The 22,840-nt window shown below is 41.2% G+C and overlaps 1 protein-coding gene across 4 annotated transcripts in view; it reads right to left on the bottom strand.

Annotated features, from left to right (window-relative positions):
• Positions 1-22,840, bottom strand: part of dock4b (dedicator of cytokinesis 4b) — a 138,162-nt gene that overhangs the window by 99,195 nt on the left and 16,127 nt on the right. For all 4 annotated transcript variants that reach the window (XM_085250946.1, XM_085250949.1, XM_085250947.1 and 1 more), the window contains exons 2-3: positions 4,265-4,348; positions 757-797 (exon numbers count right to left, since the gene is read on the bottom strand). In XM_085250946.1, coding sequence (XP_085107072.1) covers positions 757-797; positions 4,265-4,348 — 125 coding nt within the window. The remainder of the gene's footprint in view (positions 1-756; positions 798-4,264; positions 4,349-22,840) is intronic.

Here is a 22,840-nt window from a genome sequence, read left to right as displayed (position 1 = left end):
GCAACAACCTAGACAACTACAGCCTGTTAGCAACCAAGTGACTAAAGATACAGTTTTGTTGCTAAGTTGTTTGTTATTTGCAGACTCAACACTGATTCATCCCTTGGGTTAGGTGCCTTTTTTATGTTTCAGTGATTCATAGATTAGTGACGAGTGGCTCAACAAAAAAACGATTCCTCTGAAGATGGTTAGGTACAAGGACTGGAAGGTGAAAATCAGTGAAAAAACAGCACCTTCAGAAATCCTGGAGAACTATTGCTTAAGTTCACCTTTAAAATTATTTTTATAGCTCAAGACTTTTGCACACTTCTAGACATTTCCTGGCTAACATCAGTGTACTTGTGTATCAGCAGCATGTCTGTTCGTAGTGAAAGAGAAACCTCTCCTCCGTTGTTGTTTAAGTGTGCACACAAACAGGTGTTTCCACTTGTCTGAGTAGGTCTGGCTGATTATAACTCTGACGTTGGGTGGAGCACTAGAGAAAATCACATAGTGTCACCAAACTATTTGCAGGGCTGCAAAGAGCAATTTTCAAAGTAGGGAACCTGACAAGTCATACGACGAAAAGACAGGTGTTCCTGCTTACATCTGTCATCTCAGCTAGTGAAAGTGCTAGTTTTCGCTAACAATGACAGTTCCAAGAGACTCTTTCAATTCAATGCATGACACCAGCTAATACACAGAGAGGGAATCAGGTTTAGTGAGAGCATAAGTAGGCAAGGCGAGAAAAACAATATCATGGAAAGGTTTGCTCACCTTCACATTTGGGTTCTTCAGGATGAATCCTCTGTACCATCCTGGAGGGAGGGAGGGAGGGAGGGAGAGAGGGAGAGAGAGAGAGAGAGAGAGAGAGCACTACTTTAACTTTACAGCCGTTACTGTGAATATTACACATTTATATTTTTATGTCTTTCCTGGAGTGCAGAGTGAAAGTGGAAAAGAAAATGAATTACTGTATATCTATTAAGAGCAGAGTAAAGAGATGTATGTGCAAGAAGGAAGTTGTATAGTCCCCTTCCCTTTTACAATATCTCACAACAAAGCCATTAAGCCTGTGGTTTACTAAGTTTCATGTGAAAATGCATACTCGGGTTATCAGTATAGTTTTGACAATATTATTGTCAATGAAAATACTTCCTCATAAACTTGTTATTATAGGCAAAGCAACAAAACTTCTCTTCTTCGTATTCTGTGACTGGAATCTAAAGCAACCAGAGCACCATTAGGTAAAATGTTTTGAATTCTCACACAGCGACTGGGGACAGAACCCTGAATATTTTCACCATTTTTCTGTATCACTCCAGTACAAATAATGGGCTGAAGGTGAACTAGCATTTTCCATATACTTTGTTAGGCACTGGATTCTTTGGTTCTATCTGGGCTCAAAGTGCTCTGCAACACCGTTTTTTCAATACTTATACCAGACGCCCTCTTTTCTAATCTTTATCGAAACTGGCATGCATGATATTCATGTCTCTTAAAAGCCAAATAAGCCCTTTAAAAGCCAGTCACCATCACTGCCAGTCAAACTTAAGAGTGGCCACATTCTTAAGAAATTTCATCTATATTTCGCCACACAAGAAGCAAACATGTTTTTCCTATCAGCATTTACGCTCGTGGTTTTGACGTTTCTGACTATGATCTGACACACTGCTCGGCTTCCTTGTTACTTTGCAGGTATAGATTTTGAGATTTTATGTGTTAAGGCACACCACTCAAAAGCAGTGAGGTACAGAGGAATGTATTTCTTAGCAACCCATGTTTGCAGTGACCACAGGTTAATGCACAGCCGAATACAGGAGGAAACCTGCAACACACAAAGCCGCTGAAAAGCACTATAAATATCAGTTTGCCTTGTCATAACAAAGGTTGAAGAAAAAAAATACAAAGCAAAGACAGGGGGAAAAAAACTGTGGTTTAGCATTTGCTCACACTCTACTCTCAGCTCAAGCCAAATTAGTACATACTTGATGCTTTTGCAAATCCCAACACTGATAGAAACAATCTAATACATTCAAATTTGCAGAGGCTTTGAGCTGATGGTCTTTTCCAGACTGACAATTTAAGCTCATTCCAACCATTTTAAGTCCTGCCAGATAAGAGCATTAACTAAATAGTTCAAATGTAAATGTATTAGCTTATTATAATCATATTATATTATTTGGTTTTGCCAAAGCATCTGTAACCTAGGCAGTATTTTCTACCTCATTTGTTACAGGAATTCATAGAGTTGTAATTTTTATCTTTGTTTATTAGCAAAGGTTAGGCTGTGTTCATTGCAAGGCTTAATATCAACAAATCAGGAAATACATCTGCAACAGATTAGTATGTATTAAGTGGTTAATGTTTTTAATCTGTAATACCAACATACAACATAGTATTATTTCAGGGTGGGCACATAAAGACAAGGAATTAACCAAGCTAACATTTTTTTTTTAAATTACAAACGCTGTCACTCAGTAATTTTAGTAATTGTTGCTAATATCACAACAATTAATACTATAAGCAGACTATACAATGCTAATTCTGTAACAGTGTTAAAACCACAACAACCATGTGTTGTTAACATCAGTGTTCCAGTCACCTATTTTGCCAAGTTAGCAAAAAGCTGAAAGAGTAAAAAGCTAAAATCAGCAGAGATTCAGCATGATAGCTTAACATAAAGGTTAACCCTTTAAATAGATTGTCATAGTAGCTATAGAAAAATGATATGTCTGAAGATAGAGGATAATGTTTACTGCACTTTAAAATAGTTTGTAATTAACAGTTAGCGCAAGAAAAAAAAAGGATGAAATAGCTTAACGTAATACCCTGAAAAATATAGCTAATGATAGCCCAACTAAAGCTAACCGAAATCTTATGCTAAACGGTTTCTATTTCCTATCTAAAAGTAACATTAAAAATGGTAAAATAGACAAAAAAGAAATTAACGATATTTCACATCAATATTCACTTTTATTTGAACAGAGTAACAAAAAAATGTTCAAATTGAGGTGAAATGAAAAGCTAGGGACATGCTAAGTGGCAAAGTCTAGGAAGGTGCACAGCTTATCTGACAAGGTTGTGGGGGGACGTCTGAAAGAGCAGTGTGGAAAACCATCATTTAAAATCATAGTTTATATAGTGTGCGCTCACTGCTGTCAGTAACTTACAAAATAAAGAGCCATCGAAGGACAAAGTCAAAAATCAATTACTGAGGCGGAGAATTTTCAGACAGGAGCCGCATTTCAGTAAAGACACGTCCAGTGTGTAAGCTCCTGTGTTTTGAAGTGTCAACAGTATCACCATGAGGCAGGGCCATTAGTCTGCCTCCTCTGCTGTCAGCAGTCTGCCTCTCAGCCTCTGTGCTGCTGGCTGGATTTTGATTTAGTTCTTCCCTTCTGGGCCAAGCATTCCACTGGCTGTGCTATTGTCTACTTCCTTTGGGTCTCTTACCACAATATCACATCCCTCTGGCTGGCAAGTTTCAAGATAGACTGACTTGCTGTCTTTCAGTATGTGTGTGTGTTTGCGTGTGTGTCCACCAAACAGGAAGTGTGACAGTTTGTGTCAAGTGCACGCTCCGGAAGAAACATATTTGTGTACGGTTGCTTATTGGTGTTAATGAAAGCGTAGCATTGCTGTGAAATGACTCGACATTGTTCTGGGATTTGAAATGGGGATAGGACAGAAAGGAAAGTGCTGAAAGAAAAAAAAACAACTAAAAACATATTAGCATCCACAGAAAGAGAGAGAGAGTACAAAAAATTCATGTAGAGGAGAAAAGCAGACAGTGTGGGCAGGAAGGCAGGAGGAGCAGCCAGCTTGTGGTGCAGGAAACAGTAGCAAACATGAATTTCCACAGGTCCTCTTCACAGACAACTTGGTGCTCATTTTGTGCACATACCACATCACAACACCCCTCAAGAGGACATGCAACAAGTGTAATGTTGCCCCCATGGGAGCTTTCAGTGTAGGCACATACTGAAACACCCACATGCATGTAGGTTTTTATGCCAAACAATGTGCATGTATCCGGACAGCTTTGTGGTTGCATTTATAAATATTCGGATGACAGTCTGTGCGTGACTCTACTAACTGTTTATGGTTGATTTGGTAAAGGGCTGCTTTTATTTATCTGTTGAATGAAAAAACAGAAGTGTTCCTAACTACTCAAGTTTCAAATTCAGGAAAGGAAATCCGTTTCCTTTCTAAATTTTCGCAGAGCGAGCAGCTAATTTGAATGTAGCCTCCACATAGGAAGTGTATAAAACAAGCACCATACCTTCACATTTCTCCAGGATTTGCACCGTGTCTCCAATTTCCAGCGGGAGGCCATGCTGGATGGTCCCTCTGAAACTGGCCAGCACTGCAGCAAAAGAGGCAGAAGAGTAGAGTTAGAAAGAGAGTGTAGGAAACAAACAGACAAAAAATAATGGGACAACTAAAAAAATAAAAAAAATGAAAACAACAGAGAGAGAGAAGATACGATCAATAATCTGTGTAGGTGAAATAAAATCAAAGCTTATGAAATACCTCTCCATTTCTGCACAAACTCATAACACAAACACTCAAAACAGAGTTACATAAATCCATTCTGTTCCACAGAGGACGTTTTTTGTTTTTTTTTATTTTCAATGACTCGTATTTTAAGGAAAAAACTTTCCACACACAATAGCAAAAACAGAAAAGACTTTCGTACAGAAATGCACCGTTCTTTCTAAGTGCATTTACACTTTTAACACTTTAAATGGCAACGCCTTTGAGGACAAAAGCCTTACTCTGTTTCTGCCAGTAGCTCATAAGATGAATGGAATGTCAACTAGACAAAGTGTTTTGGTGTTTTTCAAGTGGTTTTTGGATATTAACAATGATAACAGGCATTATACTGTAAAGCTGGCATTCTATGAAGCAATGTAATTTTTCAATAAGAAGCTGCTGTTGTATAATACTGTAGCTGTACTGTAAAATAACTGTTTACTTATGACGAGATCTAGCTGCCAGTATTTTACTCTAATTTAACCCTCTTGGGTCCAAGGTATAATTGGCCGTTTTTGACTACTTTTGATTTTACCTCTATATTTCTCCTTTAAAAGCTGTTTATCTTGCCTTGTTTGGTATCATTATTTTCAGCGCAACCTCATATCTGAAATTGGAGTTGTTTTTTCATTTTGACATACTATATTAGCACAATTGAACTAAATTCAGACAAAAATCTGAGTAGAAAAAAGTTATATTTTTTTCTGTAAAAACCACAAACATGTTTAACAAATCATTTTCATAACTTGAAATGCAAATAGAAATTGTACATTTCTAAAAATTATGCACATGTTTTGCAAACAATAAAGTTATATGGTACTATCTACCTAGAAATGCAGCCAAGGACTCAGGTGTTTTTTATATAACCATTTAAATCTATTTACAGAACAATCAGGTATGTTTGCTAGCACCGTCCGTAGAAAACGCAGTTTTTACCATTTCTTCCCGTTGTAAATGTTGCGTGTATTTTTTTTCCATAACTCTGGTTTTACATGGCCTATCCACACAATTTAAAAACTGCTATATAGCTTGAAGTCCGCACTTTTGACCCAAATTGAAATTAAGACTCTGGGTCGCTGCATCTTGTTGCTGTGTCATTTTAAATTGGTCATGTGATTTTGACGCGCCGGCGCGTCCGTCGACCTCAGAGAGTTAACAAGGAAATGCTTCGTAAGAACAGGCAGAACAATCTACAGCTTACGTCTTATTATTTAATCCTAAACAGTCGTGATTAATCCAAGCTCTTGCCTTCCTTTTCAATCGGCACTGACTGCTAGCCAGCACACATACAGCACAGGTGCTAAAATAACCTACATTCAGGGTGACAGATGGCACTTTTCACCTTCTTTGGTATGTTTCTCTAGCAACTATATTCCATTTTTTGCGTGTTCTCCTAGCCCAAATTAGCATCACAACTGACAGTAAATGATGACAGCACCTTGCTAACCTAATGACATAGCAGGCAGGAGCATTAGCTGATCTCTGCCTTTTCTAAATATGGTCTTGATAAAAATTTAACACATTATCTGCCAAAATGCCAAACTTGAGGGTTTAAACCCCCATGGCTCTGTCAATCTTTTAGATACAGTCTATGACAGACATGTCACCAGAACTGATGCTTACAATACCATTCGAGACCAAAATTCTAAAAATGCCACAGTACTTGGCCTCGTCTGTGCCAAAGCTACAATTCTTCTGGACCTGACTATAATTATTCTAGTCTACGCTTACATGCTGAAAAAGAAAGATCCCCACAAGCACAGTGAAAACTACAGATGGAAGGTGGTAACTAGTGCAGCTGCAGAATAGCTTCACCCTCTCTTGTTAACTGAACAGCAGTAAGTTTCAGGCTTTTCACCTCCCTTTTCTTTTGGTAAACGGTGGTATCAAACTACACATCAACAATTGCATAATTCTGCTGTTTTTGGTACCAATAACTTAACTTCTGGTATCATGACATCCCTAGTCAATCATAGTTGAAGTAAAGTCAATTTAAGAGCCATATGACAAATTTTACACATGAAAGGCACAATCTGTCTATGCCCGTGTGCCTGCATGTAGGAATCAGGAATTACCCTTAAATTGGTAGCGTGTGGAAAATGACATTTCAACATCAAACACTGGAGAGATGTCTTAATACAGGTTTTGAGAAAATGTCATGAGAAAGCCTGCCATCTAAAAGGATAGCAGGTCAAGTAGGTACGGACAGAGTGATGCTGAAGGTCTATTAGAACTAAGCGCTGCTTTGTAACTGTGAGTGTTTCAGCAAAATGTCTCAGCTGACAATACTGCAATCATCTCTTAAAAATAGCACAGAGTCCTGCTGACTCGCTCACTGAAACCAAACACACACACACACACACACGCACAATGAATTAACCCGCACTCTTAAACTTGCATGTACCCAAAAATATGTCAGCCGCTTCACACTGATATTCATGCAAACACAGACTTGCAAATGTTGCCAGATCCACAAGGGTGCAAGCTTAATGCTGCAAAGTCACAGCCAGCAAATTTACACAAGCGGCCTATTCAAACAGCAACGTATGCATGTAGACATAGGCTCACAGAGACACCCATTCATACAAGGTCACGCACATGTAAAACTGGGATATCCAATGGAAACATAACAAGAGTCCTTGCCATGTAGAAAGGATTCCGCCTTGAGCTCAAGCGAGGACGAGAATTTCATTTCTTCTGGCTGCAGGGCTCATTCGGTATACCTGAACGCAGCATCCAAACAGCGCAGAGAGAATTCCCTTAGTTGCAGAGGGATTATATTTAATCCAAGACAATTTAAAGAAGCAAGCACTTGTACAGGAGTACAAAGACGCAGTGGTCACAGTTCATGGACTGCAGACCACACAGGGATGCTGCAGCTAAGGATAAATTCAATTGCCGTTCAGTAAAATTCAAGCTGGCTTCCCGCTGGTTATGGCCCAATAATTTCATTTTACTTTTCCCCCCCAAGTAGTACATTAATAAGCATGCAAAGCAAACCGACTGTGGTGTAACTGTTTATGATATTCTGATTTTTCTTTTTGAAAAGATGCACTAATAGCCCTCTTGCAGTGGGAGACAAAAATCTATTAAAGCCTCCTTATTCCTTGCAGCTGTAAGGATATTTTCATGATCAGAAAAAAAGCATCATGAACTTTACTAATAACTAAGCTACAAATCAGAGGCTGACTGTCAGAGGTGTTATATTTTTTTTTTCCTTTTTAGGGGTGGAGTGTTTTTTTCCTCCTCTTTCTCTAGGAGAATAGCCCACTGCTGAAGAGAGGATTCAGCAGAATTACTCATCCACCCACTCTCTCACGTTGACACTGAGACCAAGTCTGCAGTCGAAATTAAAATTCTGGGCCGTCTGTAACTCTGTTCACGTGTGTGCTTCTGCGTGTCCTTCGTATTTTATGTTGAAGCATCGCCAACTCTTTGTTATTCCCCAAGCCTAAGAAAGGCTCTTTACATGGGATTTGTCACAAGTGCACATCTGACTTTGTTATTCGTTCAAAGCACACGAACACGCACGCACGCACGCACGCACGCACGCACGCACACACACACACACACACACACACGTGAGGAGATGCCTGATAGTTTCTACTTTTTGTAATTCATTCAAAGCCCAATCACTCAGGCGCGCACACACACAAGCACACACAGACGAATCACAGCAAACACACTTACACTCACAAAGTGTGCCCAATACATGAATTATCCAAGTAACTTTCCCAGCTGCATTAAGCTAAATTATTCAGTTTCAAGTCACCATTTTTTCTTTTTTTTTCTGCTGTGAAATGAAAGCTTCCCACCTGCCGATCCACAAGCCAGCTGCTTGTCTGTCCGTTCATCTCTAACTGCCTGCCATCAGTCCGACTACCTGTCTGTCAGCCGTCCAGGCTGGCTAACTGCCAAATGATGAGATGAGACAGGGAAGGTGTTCACTCTGGAGGGAATTGATTTTGTTGTTGTTTTTATCCCATGTGCTGGGATTGTGGGACATGTTCCGTTACGCCAGAGGAAGAGAACAGTAAGTACAAATGGGGGAAAGATGCCATTAATGGCTGTTCCACCACACTGCTGCCACAAAGCACAAAAACATTCAAAGCAAGTGGAAAACTCTATAAACTGTCCAATGTACGCACACGCCACACACGCGTCCAAGCGGATGCCACTGGTCCACGAATATCCTATTGCATAAACTGAACAAAAAACAGACCTGCAGATGCTCAGATTTGGCATCAACAAACACACACACACACACACACACACACACACACACACACACACACACACACACACACACACACACACACACACACTTTCTGTCAACTGAACCTGTTAGATCCAGTTTCCAGATGGCCTGCAATGACTAGCTTTTCAGCCACAAAAAGGCAAAGTCTTAAACTTTCTGACACACGCACACATACTCTGTTTGATTCTCTGTGACACTGGTCCACCGGGTCATGGTGGGGACACTGCTATTTTTGCAAAGACTGTCTTTCTTAAACCAGACATTACAATAGGATGGCAGCCTGGAAGAGCCATTTACCCATGAAAAAACAAGTTTATTGCCAGTTTACACCAGAGACAGAAAAAGACTGGCTGACAGACAGGTAGCCGTACTGATGGAGACACACAAGGGGAAAGAGAGCAGATATAGAAACCAAAGTAAGAGCAGCCAGTGTGTTATTTGGTCCTAACAGAGCTAGCATGGCTCAGGCATAACAGTATGCCCACCTGCCTAATACTGTGTTAGCCTTCCTTTTGGTGCTAAAACAGCCCTGATCTGTTGAGGTGTAGACTCCACTAGACCCCTGTGGCCACTTTGATTGACAGGTGTGCTAACATGAAAAACTGTCGCCAGCAGCTGTCAACTATATCGCGCCCCTACGTCCCCAGTCACACAGGCATAGAGAACAGTTGGCGACCTCGATGGAGATCAACTTTCAGCATTTTGCCCAAGGATACTTTCCTATGCAGACTGGAGCAGACTGGAGCAGCCAAGGATCGAAGCACCAATCACAAGGAAATATTTGGTGCAGCACCGTGTAAACCTTTGTAATCAGTTTCACCCAGAGACAATAAGCCTCGAGGAACCACTCAGAGAATACTCTGACCAGTTAGAATATTTTCCTTTGTGACTGGTGGTTTCCAGGTCATTTGGATATAACCTTGGAATAAGGTCAAAGTCCAAGTTTGCTAAAGTCAAAACTTAGAAAGTGCTTTATAAAAGCAGAGTTTAAACAGGGGCAGCATGATGCTCAGCACCATCACCTTATATAACTGGTGGCCTTCTGCATGCTCTCCCTCTAGCTGCGTGGGTCCTCTCAGGCTACTCTGGCTTCCTCCCACAGTCCAAAACCATGTGTATGGTGATTCTAAATGTGTGAATGTGAGCATGAATAGCTGCTGTTTGTCTCTCGGTTAGCCCTAGTCAAAAAAAGGTGTAACTCACCTCCACCCGACCAAAGTCAAAACCTCATCTTTGATTTATTGAAATACCTTTGAGCCTTTTTAACTCCCCAAGTAATGTTTTTTTTTATTGTACGCTAATACAAGTTATCCTAGGGTGACAGTGATCCTGTCCATAGGGCAACAAGACTCACTAATAGATTTGAAGAGTAAGAAAATGAAGTGAGCTTTCGGACCAGGAAGACAACGCTCTCCAACATCATCAAAAACCTAAATGAAGGAACTTCTGGAATATGATGCTTAATCCTGCAGGGACCAGCTGGATTCAGCGTCAGTGCACTTTGCAGCTGTTCTTGTCACACCTTTGTGGACCGTCACCTTGCCCTTTCATATCCGTTTCCATTTCTAGTTTGAAAGTGCATTCTGCTGAGTAAGTTGAGATCCCTGGAAAGCCTACTGTCTTGGATTAAGCTTACACGTGTTTCAGGCTGCCACTTGGAGTCGAGGCCTGTCAAAGCACATTACATTTGGTTCTCCTGTCACTCTGTTTAAGCTCCTTAGAAGAACAAATACCACCACGGGCCTCAAGCAGAAACTCCAGCACTCAAGTTACACAAGTTACAAGTTTGTTTATTTTTTTTAAAAAGCAACACTTTAATTTAAATGTATTCTGTCTGCAATAAAGTGTGATGCTCCATTACAGAGATTTTACCATTAAAGTAGAAAAACAGTTATTTCCTGTCTCGGAGCCCACAGCTTTTACGAGCTGTTTACACTAAATCTCATGGCAAATTTCACTCAAAGCACCCGTTGATGTGCTTTTTAACCTAATTAGCCTGACCCTTTCTTCTCTCTGACTGATCTGACAACGATTCACATGCATAATCCACTCCCACATGTTAATTATACAGCATTTATATCATTAATATGCTAATTTGACAACACACAAACTGGTGGCAGTCAATCGGTCTCCACCACTGCCAAATGTAATGTCATGAATATTTAATTTTTCGTGTGGGAATATATGTGAGTGTTGTGAATCCCGCACAGACACACATGCAACGGCATATTTGTGAGGAAATACTATGATTCTTTTTTTTGTTTTGTTAATTAGGTTAATGGGTTGATGCTGAAGAAGGGGAGAATAACCATATCACAAATGGGGAAGCGCTGCTTGTTTTCATCCTGTTTCTTACACGTCAAATACGTTTGGAAAAGTACAGAACTGAAAGCCAGCTGCATCAATAAACGCCTGTAGTTCCTCATGATGCAAGCTCGCCATTTTGCATGTCCACTCCAACAATTTAAGACATCCAGAAGTGCGTTTGCCAAACCAAAAGTAATCTTTATTTCCAGCAATGTGACTAAAACATTCCAATTCAAACCAGAACCAGCTCAGCTATGTTTCGCCTTAGCCAAATCCTTGCACACTGCGTTCCAACTCATAGACCTCATGCATTTATCTTTCTATGTGGTCAATTAAAAAAAACAAAACAACATTTTTCAAAAGCTACAAATGCATCCCCTTCTTGCTGTGCTTGTCCAACACATCAAGGATTAAAAGCAGCGTAAGAGAAACCATGGTTAGCGACGCTCAAGGAGACTCCAACACACGGCGACAGGATTATACGAAGTGTAGTTGCAGTCACAACTCGCACCGGTGTGACAGTAAAAGTGGTGCCAGACAGGTTTAGTGGGAGACAGGGAGAAAAGGCTGTGGATGTGCACAGTCTGCAAAAAAAAAAAAAAAAAAGATGTCTTCAAATTCTGAGAAGTGGCACTGTGCATTTTAAAGGAGGGAGAATCAACAACAGAAAGTATCAGCATTGAGAAGACTTTGAATGGGATTCAACTTGGCAGCTGTGCACCCACGGACAACACACACACACGCACGAATGCACGCAGACGTAGAGGTCTGATAGGCAGCACAGACAAAAACCAGGGCAGCAGAATCACCCAGGAGGAACGGCTTTCATTCAGCCTCACTTCATTGCCGGACACCAGTTTCCTTTCGCTGCCATTGTGCATTTGGAGATAGCGACCTAACCGCTGTCACAATACTACTCACTAGCAACAATAACCCTTTGCTCAGATTACGCTGCTGGAGCCAGAGCTTTCAAAGTGCACTCGTTTGAGGAATGCTATTACTTTTTATGTTTTTTGTTGGGGTTTCTTTAAAAGCCAGTGCAGCTCGGAGCTCGATGACGTGGAATAAATGCACAATGTTGCGCTTACAGTATCTGATGCATGCAGGAAAGAACTCAAAAATAAAGCTGAGCAGAAAAGAGATACAGCCATTTCTTAAAAATAGAAGGTGTCTGTAAACTTGTAAGAGCTCCTGCTGCTTTGCTTCTGTATTGCTTCAAGCATGATTAGCAAAGAACAGCCTCGTGTAAACACACCATCACAGAGACACGCACAACATCGTTTGGCAATTTACACATATTAAACAGGCATATTTAACAAGGAAAAAGCTGAAAACACTTTTTTTGTGTTCCCCCCCCCCCAATCAGTGTGATCATCACCTTAGGTAATGCCAGTTTTTGCCCCAGACATGAAAGCAGGGAGCAACCAAAGTGACATTTAATCTGTCCTGAGCAGGAGAAATCACAAATGACTCAGATTAAAATGAAATGGGTCAGTGCGCTAAAACCTCACCTCATTCCCAGGCATTAATCTGACTCTGTGTGTGTGTCTGTGTCTCTGCATCTGTGTGTGAGGCTTCAAAGCTGGCTAAGAGCATGCATTAGATAGCCCACTGATGCCAAAGTGGAAATGAGATGATCATTAAAATCATTTAGGAAAGCTTTATCTCAGCTGTACAAATGTGTGATTTCCCCTCACTTTTCTACCATTTACCATTGGATGATGACATAATTAGTCTTGTTTCTAGTCACTCTGATGCCTAAATATCACTTCTCTGTATACAGTACTGTGCAAAAAAATGCAATTTTTCTTGGAAGATGTGAAATAGAAACAGCAATTTATTGAAACATCCAAAAATACATAGAAATGCTAGATTTTTCTGAATACCAGTGAATATCACATCCTGCCTAATATTGTGTTGGTCTCCTTTTTGCTGCTAAAACAGCCCTGACCCATCATGAACATCATTAGACCAGTGAAGGTGTGCTGTGGCATCTGCACCGAGATATTAGCAACAGATCCATCAAATCCTGTAAGTTGCAAGTTGGAGCCTTCATAGACTGGACATGTTTGTCCAGCACATCCCACAGATTCTCGACTAAACTGAGGTCTGGGGAATTTGGCGGTCAAGTCAACACCTCAAACTCGCTGTGATCCCGAAACCATCCTATACGATTTTTACTGTGTGGCATCCTGCTAATAGGGGCCACAGCCATCAGGGGATACAGATTCCATTAAAGGGTGTACAGGGTTTACAGCGGGGTGGGGGAACTCCAGGCCTCAAGGACTGGTGTCCTGCAGGTTTTAGATGTGTCCTTGAGCCAACACAGCTGATTTAAACATGTCTTCACGTCCTCCAGAGGCCTGGTAATGAACTAATCATTTGATTCAAGTGTGTTGAACCAGGGTGATATCTAAAACCTGCAGGACACCAGTCCTTGAGACCTGGAGTTCCCCACCCGTGGTCTATTGCAATGCTTAGGTATGTGGTACGTGTTAAAGTATCATGCACATAGATGGCAGGACCCATGGTTTCCCAGCAGAGCATTGCCCAAAGCATCCCACTGCCTCCACTGGCTCACCTTTCTCCCCATATTCCTTCCTGGTGCCATGTGTTCCCCAGATTGGCAACACAACACACCCGATCATCCATGATCCCCTTCTTCCATTCTTCCATGGTCCAGTTCTAATGCTCAGCATGGGCACTGTGACTGGTCTGCGGCTATGCAGCCCCAAATACAGACAAACTGTGATGCCCTGTGTTTTCTGACACCTTTCTATCAGAACCAGCATTACATTTTTCAGCCCTTTGAGCTACAGAGGCTCATCTGTTAAATCAGAACACACAAGCCAGCTTTCGCTCCTCCATGTCTATCAGCCTTGGCTGCCCACTGTTCCTTTCTTGGACCACTTTTGATAGATCCTGACCACTTCAGGCCAGGAACACCCCACAAAAGCTGCAGCTTTGGAGATTCTCTGGCCCAGTCGTCTAACATCACAATTTAGTCCTTGTCAAACGTAAGCTTGCCCACTTTTCTAGCTTTTCTAGGAGGACAAAATGTTCACTGCTATATCATATCCACATCCGCTTAATTGCAACTTAGGTCACGGATCTGGCTACAGTTGGTGCCACTTAAGATAACAAGTCCACAATTCAGCCTTACTATTTTAACCACACTGGGGAGTAGAATATTAGTTATCCCAAAGGAAAACTGGCAACGCAGCTCAGGCGAGGACAGCGGGCTCGAAGCTTAACGACAAAGTTGTAAAATGTGATTCTTTACAACAGGCAGTAAACTGTCATAACCTCTCTTTTCATTTGTCTTCAAGCTGTCTTTGTCTCTAAATTGAAATAAAAAAAACCCCACCCTCTACAAATATAGAATTGCTAAATTATCATTTAACCCACATGAAACCACACATGCAAATAAAAGCATCTACTCTCTCTCTCCAAACAGCCCGCGTGTAAATATGCATGAAGCCACAGCTTTAGAGGAGAATTTTCAGCAGCAGGTGAAGCCTGCCGACACCACTGCCTACACGTCGATTCGCCCCGCAGAGAGAAGGATGGAAAAAGGGGAAAGAAGAGCTAAAATGTGTTCGGGGATCACAGGGAAATTAAGTTTGTGTGGAAAGGCTGATGGGAGAAGTAAGAGATGAAAACGATGAAGCAAGACAAAGACACTGCGGGGGAACGACAGAGAGGAGGGATTGTGCGAGGAACAGAGATAGATGAGTGAAGTCTCTGCTGCAGCTACCACTAACAAAATTCAATTCAGCTTTATTTATATAGCCCCAATTCACAACAACATTACTAAAAGTGAGTCTGGACGGGGGCACTTCACATTGTAAGGTAATGCAGGGAGAACCCCAACAATTACCCGTGAGCAAGCACTCAGCAAGCAGACAGGGTAGGAAAAAGGAAGAGAGAAGCATCCGCTTTCTTTCTTCAGGTGTGACCGTTAAAAGTGGGAGTGCCAAATGAAACCTACTGCGTCAACCACCCTCTCCCTTTTTGACTCAACTGCAACCTCTCCACTTCCTTTCTGCCTCTCCCCACCTTCATTGCTCTCTTTCAAGGAAGAGGAGGCGTGGCTGACCTCTATCTGCATTTCAGGCTCTCTTGAATCAAATTACAGCAAATTATGCACTCCTGATGCAGTGGCAAACGCATGTTTAAACACACGTACACACACCCACACACACACACACACACAGGAAGCATAAGTGAGCATAAGAGTTGGCAGACCCCGCACAGCACGTGGCAGTTTTTGACCTTAACAGACGCACATCTTCACACATGTACAAATGTAACATATTTGGCAGGTTATGGGTTTAGCATCTGACATCACATCTTGATGACATGACATCAGCAAAAATACCCTCAGCCCACGCTCAGAAAATAAAATTAAAATTAAAATAAAAAACACACCCACAGCCTGCTTTCGTTTGCTCCGGGCCATGGCAACCCAGAGAGCAGTCAGGTCCACACTGAGGATGATGAAACGATGATGAAAACGTGATGAAACAAAATCCACCCAAAACAGCATCTGTGGTGTTATCCTGCCGCGTGAGTGAGTTGTCCGCCCCCAAAAAACATCAACAAAAAAACCAAAAATGAAGGTGTGGCTTTTATAAAAAAAAAAAGGAAAGTGCTGCCTCAAGGTGATTTGAAATCAAATTGATGTGAGAAGTGGAGCTGCTACAACCACCAGCTTGGCTTAGTTAAATTTTTTTTTGTGTGCGTGTATGTGTTATCTCTCTGTCAAGAGATTTAAAATGAGAGAGTTGCCTGAAGCCACAGCCCTCAAGCCCGATGATGTGCAGACACTGGTGGGATTTGTGCTGACTGGGAAGCAAAAAAATAAAAAATAAAGATGCAGTTTCTGCAAAAGCAGACAGAAAGGGAGAAAAGGTGAAGGACGGCGAGGCTGACGAACAGAACGGCTTAAAGAGAAACAAAACAATGAAGAGACTGGATGAGAAGGAGAAACTAAAAGAGGGAGGGTGAGTGAATCGAAGAGGGAGGCTGAGGAGATAAGCAGCCAGTCAGACTTTATAGTGGATCTCACTTAGCATTGTTTGCCCGTGTGTCAGCTTGAGGGGAAAGGAGATCCTCCCTGTCGGTTCTCAAACACTTACACGCTGACCATGGAGCCCGGGGAGGAAAGAAGGGGGGACAAGAGCAAGGTTAAATCAATCACAGCGAGGCAGAAAAAGGAAAAAAAAGCACTTGAGAACTTTTAAGAATGTTTTCAGATTATATCTCACTACTATGCACATTTCTGCATTTGAGTGTGGAAACCAAATTAGCACAAAGAACCTGTCAAAATGAATGAAACACACTAACAAAGAATGGATTCCAACGTTATATATAATATTAGCCGTAATAAGGAGATGGCAAGGACCCATACAGGTAGTGACTCTAAACTGACTGTAGAGTAGAAGAGTGAGGTTCTTTATATGTTACTCCTGTGATGGTCTGGTAACCCGTTCCCTCATATCTCAGTTTCATAATAAGACGCCTCTATGTTCTCTCCAAGCTTGATAAACCGATTGTGCAAATCAATTTAAAGGCAACTGTCGCTTTTGTGGTCATTTAAAATACACCGTCAGGTAAGACGGGCATTTCTAGCACCTTCCCAGTCTTAAAGGGTTTTACTCTACAAACCACATTCATCCACTGGCACTCAGATATTCATCCACAGATTCTTTATATGCAACACTTTGTTTATCAAATGCTGACAGATGTATTGAGAGCAGCTTAGGATTCAGTGTCTTGCTCAAGGACACATCAACATGCAGACTTAGCCACGGGCTTAAGAACATGGAAAGCAAGGAGATCGTCAGACTGTAAAGTCAAAGTCAACTTTATAGTCAATTCCGCAATATGTAAAGGAAAGAGAGAATCGCAGTTCCCCCAACAGACAGTGTGCAACTGAAACAAAAACAAACCAAAGAAATGTAATAAAGTAAAATTAAACAGAACAATATGAAAATAAACAACAGGCAACTGTAGAGATACAAATTATACAAGGTATATTAAAGCCTATATACAATTATTGGTGTGTATAAAGTTGTGACTTATAACAAGGTTATTATCTTCCACAACTAGAACTTATGAACAAATGTAACTGTAGATAATTAATCATCCAGCACCTTGTTGCTAATTTGACCAAAAAAAAAAAAATTTGCCCTGCACACTGATGTACATCAATTTTTTCGTGAAGTTAGTGATTAAGGCTTTGACTATACTCCACTGCAGTCATGCACACCTGGAAACCTGTCAGGTCTCCAGGTGTGCACAGTTTTTTGTACATATCACACATCTTCTACAAACTTGTGAGGCACGGTTTGAATAATACCTCCCATTTGTAGACTCAGCATGCATCAAAGTGTTAAAGTGCTGGTATCATACCATTTGATACTGCCTTTTCATAGTGGACAGCTGGTGCTTGTCACCTCATTAGGAAATATTTCCCCACCCTGCCCTGATGAAAAGCATGTTGTTCTTAATACGTGTAACATCTCAGCATGTACACATGCATGAGATTGCACAGATAGGACTGGTGACAAGCACAACAATATGAGCATACATCCGCAAAGGCATGTTGTTAGCTTGGTGAGAGGGGATAACCCGGAGTCTTTGAATATTCAGTGAGCCATGAGCAACCATATGGAGGTTTTCTTCTTAGTTAAACCTGCTGGTTTGTTTCACGACAGTAGCCCGGGAACAACTTTTTATTGCACGCAGATGCGTCTTGTTTTGAACAGCGATTTGTTGTTAAGGAAGCATGCCGCCACAACATCGCCACCAGCAAGACAAAATTGTAGGTTGAAAGCCATGACACAAAAGCTCTCAGACAACGAATGAACTTCCAGCTGCCACAACGCACACAAACACCACCTCTGAGCTAAAATTAAAGTTATTGTTATTGCTATTCCTCTCGGTAGTATGGCTCTATCCCTACGTCCCGGCACTAAATAGTGGCAGATTCCCGTCAAATGACCTGATGACCTTTTCAAAGAATCACTGACCCAAAAACCCACTGCACTCTTGGAGTCACAGCTCTAATATTCAAAATGAAGATAAATAAAGCACTTTGTGAACCACTCCAAGACAGTAACATTTTTCCTGCCACACCCATTCTAGACACCAAAATAACTCAAATCTAACACATGTACAGTATTGTGCAAAAGTCTTGAGCCACAGCTTTTCTTTATATTTTGATAGGAAAAATGGAGCAATATTTAAACATACAAACATACAGAGATATACAGTATATAAGGGGAAAACAGAGCAGTCTTCAGAAGTAGTTCTTCAGGCTTCTTGACGGCTGAGTTTAGTTCTGTTCTCTGTCAAGATTATCCCATACTACTTCACTAATGTGTGCCAGATGGCTGATAGTGTTCCATTGTGTTTTCCTATCCAGGTATGTTTTTACGCTATTTGTGATTTGTGATCATGTTATAAAATGAAGCTGTTGCTAATCAGGTGTTTTCCAGATGGTGTTGCATGGTGAGTGTCTGTCAAACTGTTTGACAGACAGTATGTTCTGTGCTAGTAGCAAAGTGACTAAATATACCTTTTGAAATTACCAGAAAGTCTATGTCCTTGGTAGCTACGACTGTATATATAAGAGAGGCTGTAATCAATACTGTAATCACTGATAAATGTACTAAAAATGTGGGAAGAATATGAGCAAGTAATGTTCTCAAGTTCACTAGAGCTATAACAACAAGGGCAGCCAGGAACTAAAAACAGATTTCACTGTTTCATTTCTGTGAAAAACCACAGCCTGACCTTTTCACAGACATATACCCTTGTATATGTGTGGCATCTGAAATGCACCTAAAATATGGATCTGTACAGATGGCGCCAGGTGTTAAAGTACGCTTAAGGTCAACAGAATCAAGAAATTACTATGGACAGGAAGGGTTCTCCTTCATCTGATTAACAAAGCTCAGCTCACACACACACAAACACGCACACACACACACACACACACACATGCAGAGAAATCAAAGATTGAGAAGACTAGAATCAAAGGAAGGAGGACCCTGAAGACAAATGTCAGTTGGGTTAATATTGGCTTTAACTTTTGAAGCCATTTTTTTATCTCATTACCGTTCGTAAGTTTCCCATTAGTGTTCAGGCTGACCATGCACATCCTTTGGAAGCAGAATATCAGTCAGTCATGGAGAAATTACCCCATGCTGCTACCACTGAATGCTAAGCCTTCTAGAAGATGCACTAACTGGCATGCAAAGAAAAAGAGACAGACAAACGATGTTAGACGGAGGGAAAGATGAGAATGTTGATGATAGGGCTGCAGCTAATCATAGAGTTGGAGACAATTCAAGCAATTATGGTACTTGTTTCCATGTCTACCCAACCGCCAAGATTTTTATTTAGTCTAGTTCACTGCAAACATGATTTTAAAAATGCACACACACAAATAAAACAAAAAGAAAAACACAGAACAAAAATTTAGAGACAGACTAGCATTTCAATTCTGTGTAGCCATTACTCTATACGTTCACTTCACATCCTGGCCCAGCAGTCCTCATTCAGCTCTCCTCACGAGACATAAAACAAAGAGCTCAGTGACAAGTAGAGACAGAGAAACTGTATAAGAGAGGGGGGAGAGAGGACTGAAGCATCAGTGAGAGATCTGAGTCAGTGGGGAGTGTGTGAAAAGCACGGGAGTGGATGAAAAGACCACAGTGTCGGCTTCATGCGTTCAAGTGATGGGGCCACAGGGTGCAGGTTTTGAAAGACGTGTGCTCAGATTCACTGCGTGCGGTCAAGACATGAGAAGAAGTGCTGACTGCACAGTCACACGGGCAAAATGCGTGCATGCGTGCATACGGCGTGCTGGCTCAAACACACCCATGCAGTGACAGACGGTCATAGCCTCAGAACACAGCCAGGGCATTTGAAGACACTTCACAGGAAATGGCAGCGTGGTATAACTCTGAAACACACACACACGCGCGCGCGCTTGGAGGATCCACTCAAGGACACACAGATGGCAGGTGCTACACAAATACAAGCCACTGGAGCATGCCTTATTATCAGCTAAGCCAGCCAGCCAGCTATCCAGTCACTGCTTCTCAATAAGAGCTCTGAATATGTCAGCTTCCCTTAATACGGGCAAAAGAGGAGCTAAGCTAACAACTTTAAGGAAATCCTGTGAAGCAGGACGTGCAGCCAAATCAAATGGAGACCAGGGAAATGAAGGAAACGCAGGGGATGAGTGAAGGATGGGTAGTTTAATGATAGGGGTGGTAGAAAGCAGGTATGAGCATGAACAATCAGTGTTCAGACTAGTGTGACACTGGACAGACAGCATGTCTCTGCCTTATGCCATTAAAAATATTGAGTTTTAGACTCTTACTTTGAATTTTAATTTTGAAGACGTGAACTACGATCACTAAAATTGTAATGTGAATTATGTTACCCACCAAAACTATGCCTATGCAAATAGTGATTCCAGTGCTATAAAAATGTGCTAATATCGGAGTGTTTTTCCAACAAAAATGATGCTGCAGGTGAAGTAAGATGAAACCCACCCCCGTGATGTGTCATACCAATCCAGGCTCATCCCAGGATTAAAAAAAATATGAGGAAGTGATGCTTATAAATAAACTTCTGTTGCCTTCAACATAGTTGGTCATATCCTTTATGCATACATCTAGACACAAAATTATTTTTTTTATTTAGCAGTGCAGCAATGTCAGATTCTTCGAAAAGATGGAAGTCAGGAAACATGATGGATGGATTTATTCGTTCTGCCTTCGATGTTGCACATTATTTACCAAAAAGTAAGAAAGAAAATAAAAAGGCTGAAAATGAAATATCCTATATATGCTTTAGGCCAGGTTGGGATTGCTTCTGTTTCTAAGGTGGGCAAGGTTAGAAAGGTTTGGACTTCTCTGCTTAGACTGCTGGCCCCATGACCCGGACTCAGATGAATGAATGGATGAATGATAAAATGGATGAATGAATGGATTAAAAATTGTGAAATCAAAAACCTTTCAAAAGGGGAGGGAAAAAAATCCAATATGAAACTAGAAATCTCTTTAGATCTCTTTATAGAAACCTCTTTGAACTAGCTGCTCCTCCCCTAGACTTAAAATTTTCATGAGTAAACGGGTTCACTGCTTCTTAAACTTTTCTTTTAACATATTTTACACAATAATTATGTATTTTTATGCAAATATTTATACAACCAAAACAAATCATCTGTGGCATTAGTTCATATATCAAACAAAAAGGATCAATCCAAAAGTTCATGTGACTGTAAGAGAACAAGCCATTTAACAGAGCAAAGTATGGTGATGTTTTGCCAACTACCTACACAGTAAGGGGAATATGCAACCTACGTTACTAATGGCTATCAAGTGTGCACTGGTCATGCTGGTAAAACGTGGACGAGACGAGGAAGGTTTATTAATGGCTAATGGTGGATTAGAAAGGGAGTGTGATCAGTCATAAGTAGAAAATGTCTCAGATTCAAGGCCACAGTAAATGGTGTGAGATTTGTGTAGTTCTTTTACTTCCTTTGGTTAACATCCTTCTCACTCACAGCACACAGTAATCACACTGTTTACACAATTATTCAAAATTTAGCTGGATTTAGACACTTTTAGAGCCTTTCAACACCCACTCCCACAAAAATAGAAACAACTACAGCTGCTAATTTGTGACCAGAACTCACATCTGTCCCTCTCTTTCCACTTGTACCATAGGCCAAGTTAGCGCCCAGGATATGTTGTGTGAGACCTAATTTCCTCCATCTGATCATTTTAATCATAAATATGGCCCCAAAAAAAAATCGCGACAGCCAGATGCCAGTGACCGAAGCCTTGAATATTCATTACTGAAGGAGCTCCGGAGCACAAACCCTAATACACCTATTAATGTCAAAATATATCACATCCATGGACTCGCAGCAACACAGCACAAGCAATTTAAAATGATCAACAAATATTTCATTCAAAAGGGAACCACGAGGAACAATAGGGATTATGGGGAAGTCATAACTGCTGATCAAATAAAACAACATCTAATCTGCTGTATGGGAAGTATGTTACTGCCAAAAGTTGAGAACTATTTCTCTGACAGAGTAACAGTCTCCAAAAAGCTGTTACAGTTTACAACCCCAAAGGCCTCTACACAAAGAGGCATTCAACAGTTGCGCTTGTAAGTACAGTGCGCTCTACGGGGAACTGCCAATTCCTAACACGAGCGAAAGTTTAGAAGCTTTGCCACAAGACCCCGTAAAGCTCAGCGGGGTAGAAAAAGAGCCGAGGCAGCCATTTGAGGTGGTGAGACTACAATGGAGCTGAACTAACAATGACAAGATAGCGACAGCGGTGAGGAGCAACTGAACCAAGAAATATGACGAGCGAGGCATCTGTCATCCAGCCCGCGCATCAGAGTAAAAATAAAGTGTTTTCATGTGATGTGCATTCTGCTTTTCCGTGAGCCACACAATGCGGGGAATGAATGACTTGACTCTGTCCATTTCTATATTAGCCCCGACTGTCATTTTTTCCAACGAAGAGAGGCTCACGCTGAAAACTGCAAGATGAGGGTTGGATTCTGCAGCTTGCTGGGACAACAGTCCTGACATCTGCAACAACTTAGATCGATAACACACACACAAACGCGCGCACAAGCAAATAGACACGCCAGCAAAAAGAAATATGGGGCAGAGCGATAAATAAAAGTTCTTATATGTTTACTATA

The sequence above is a fragment of the Mchenga conophoros genome, linkage group LG17 (assembly GCF_057382185.1).
Source record: "Mchenga conophoros isolate Kocher_MC1m ecotype Shallow Benthic linkage group LG17, M_conophoros_male_GT1.1, whole genome shotgun sequence".
In the NCBI taxonomy this organism is placed as follows: domain Eukaryota; kingdom Metazoa; phylum Chordata; class Actinopteri; order Cichliformes; family Cichlidae; genus Mchenga; species Mchenga conophoros.
This window is presented reverse-complemented; position numbering and strand designations above follow the sequence as displayed.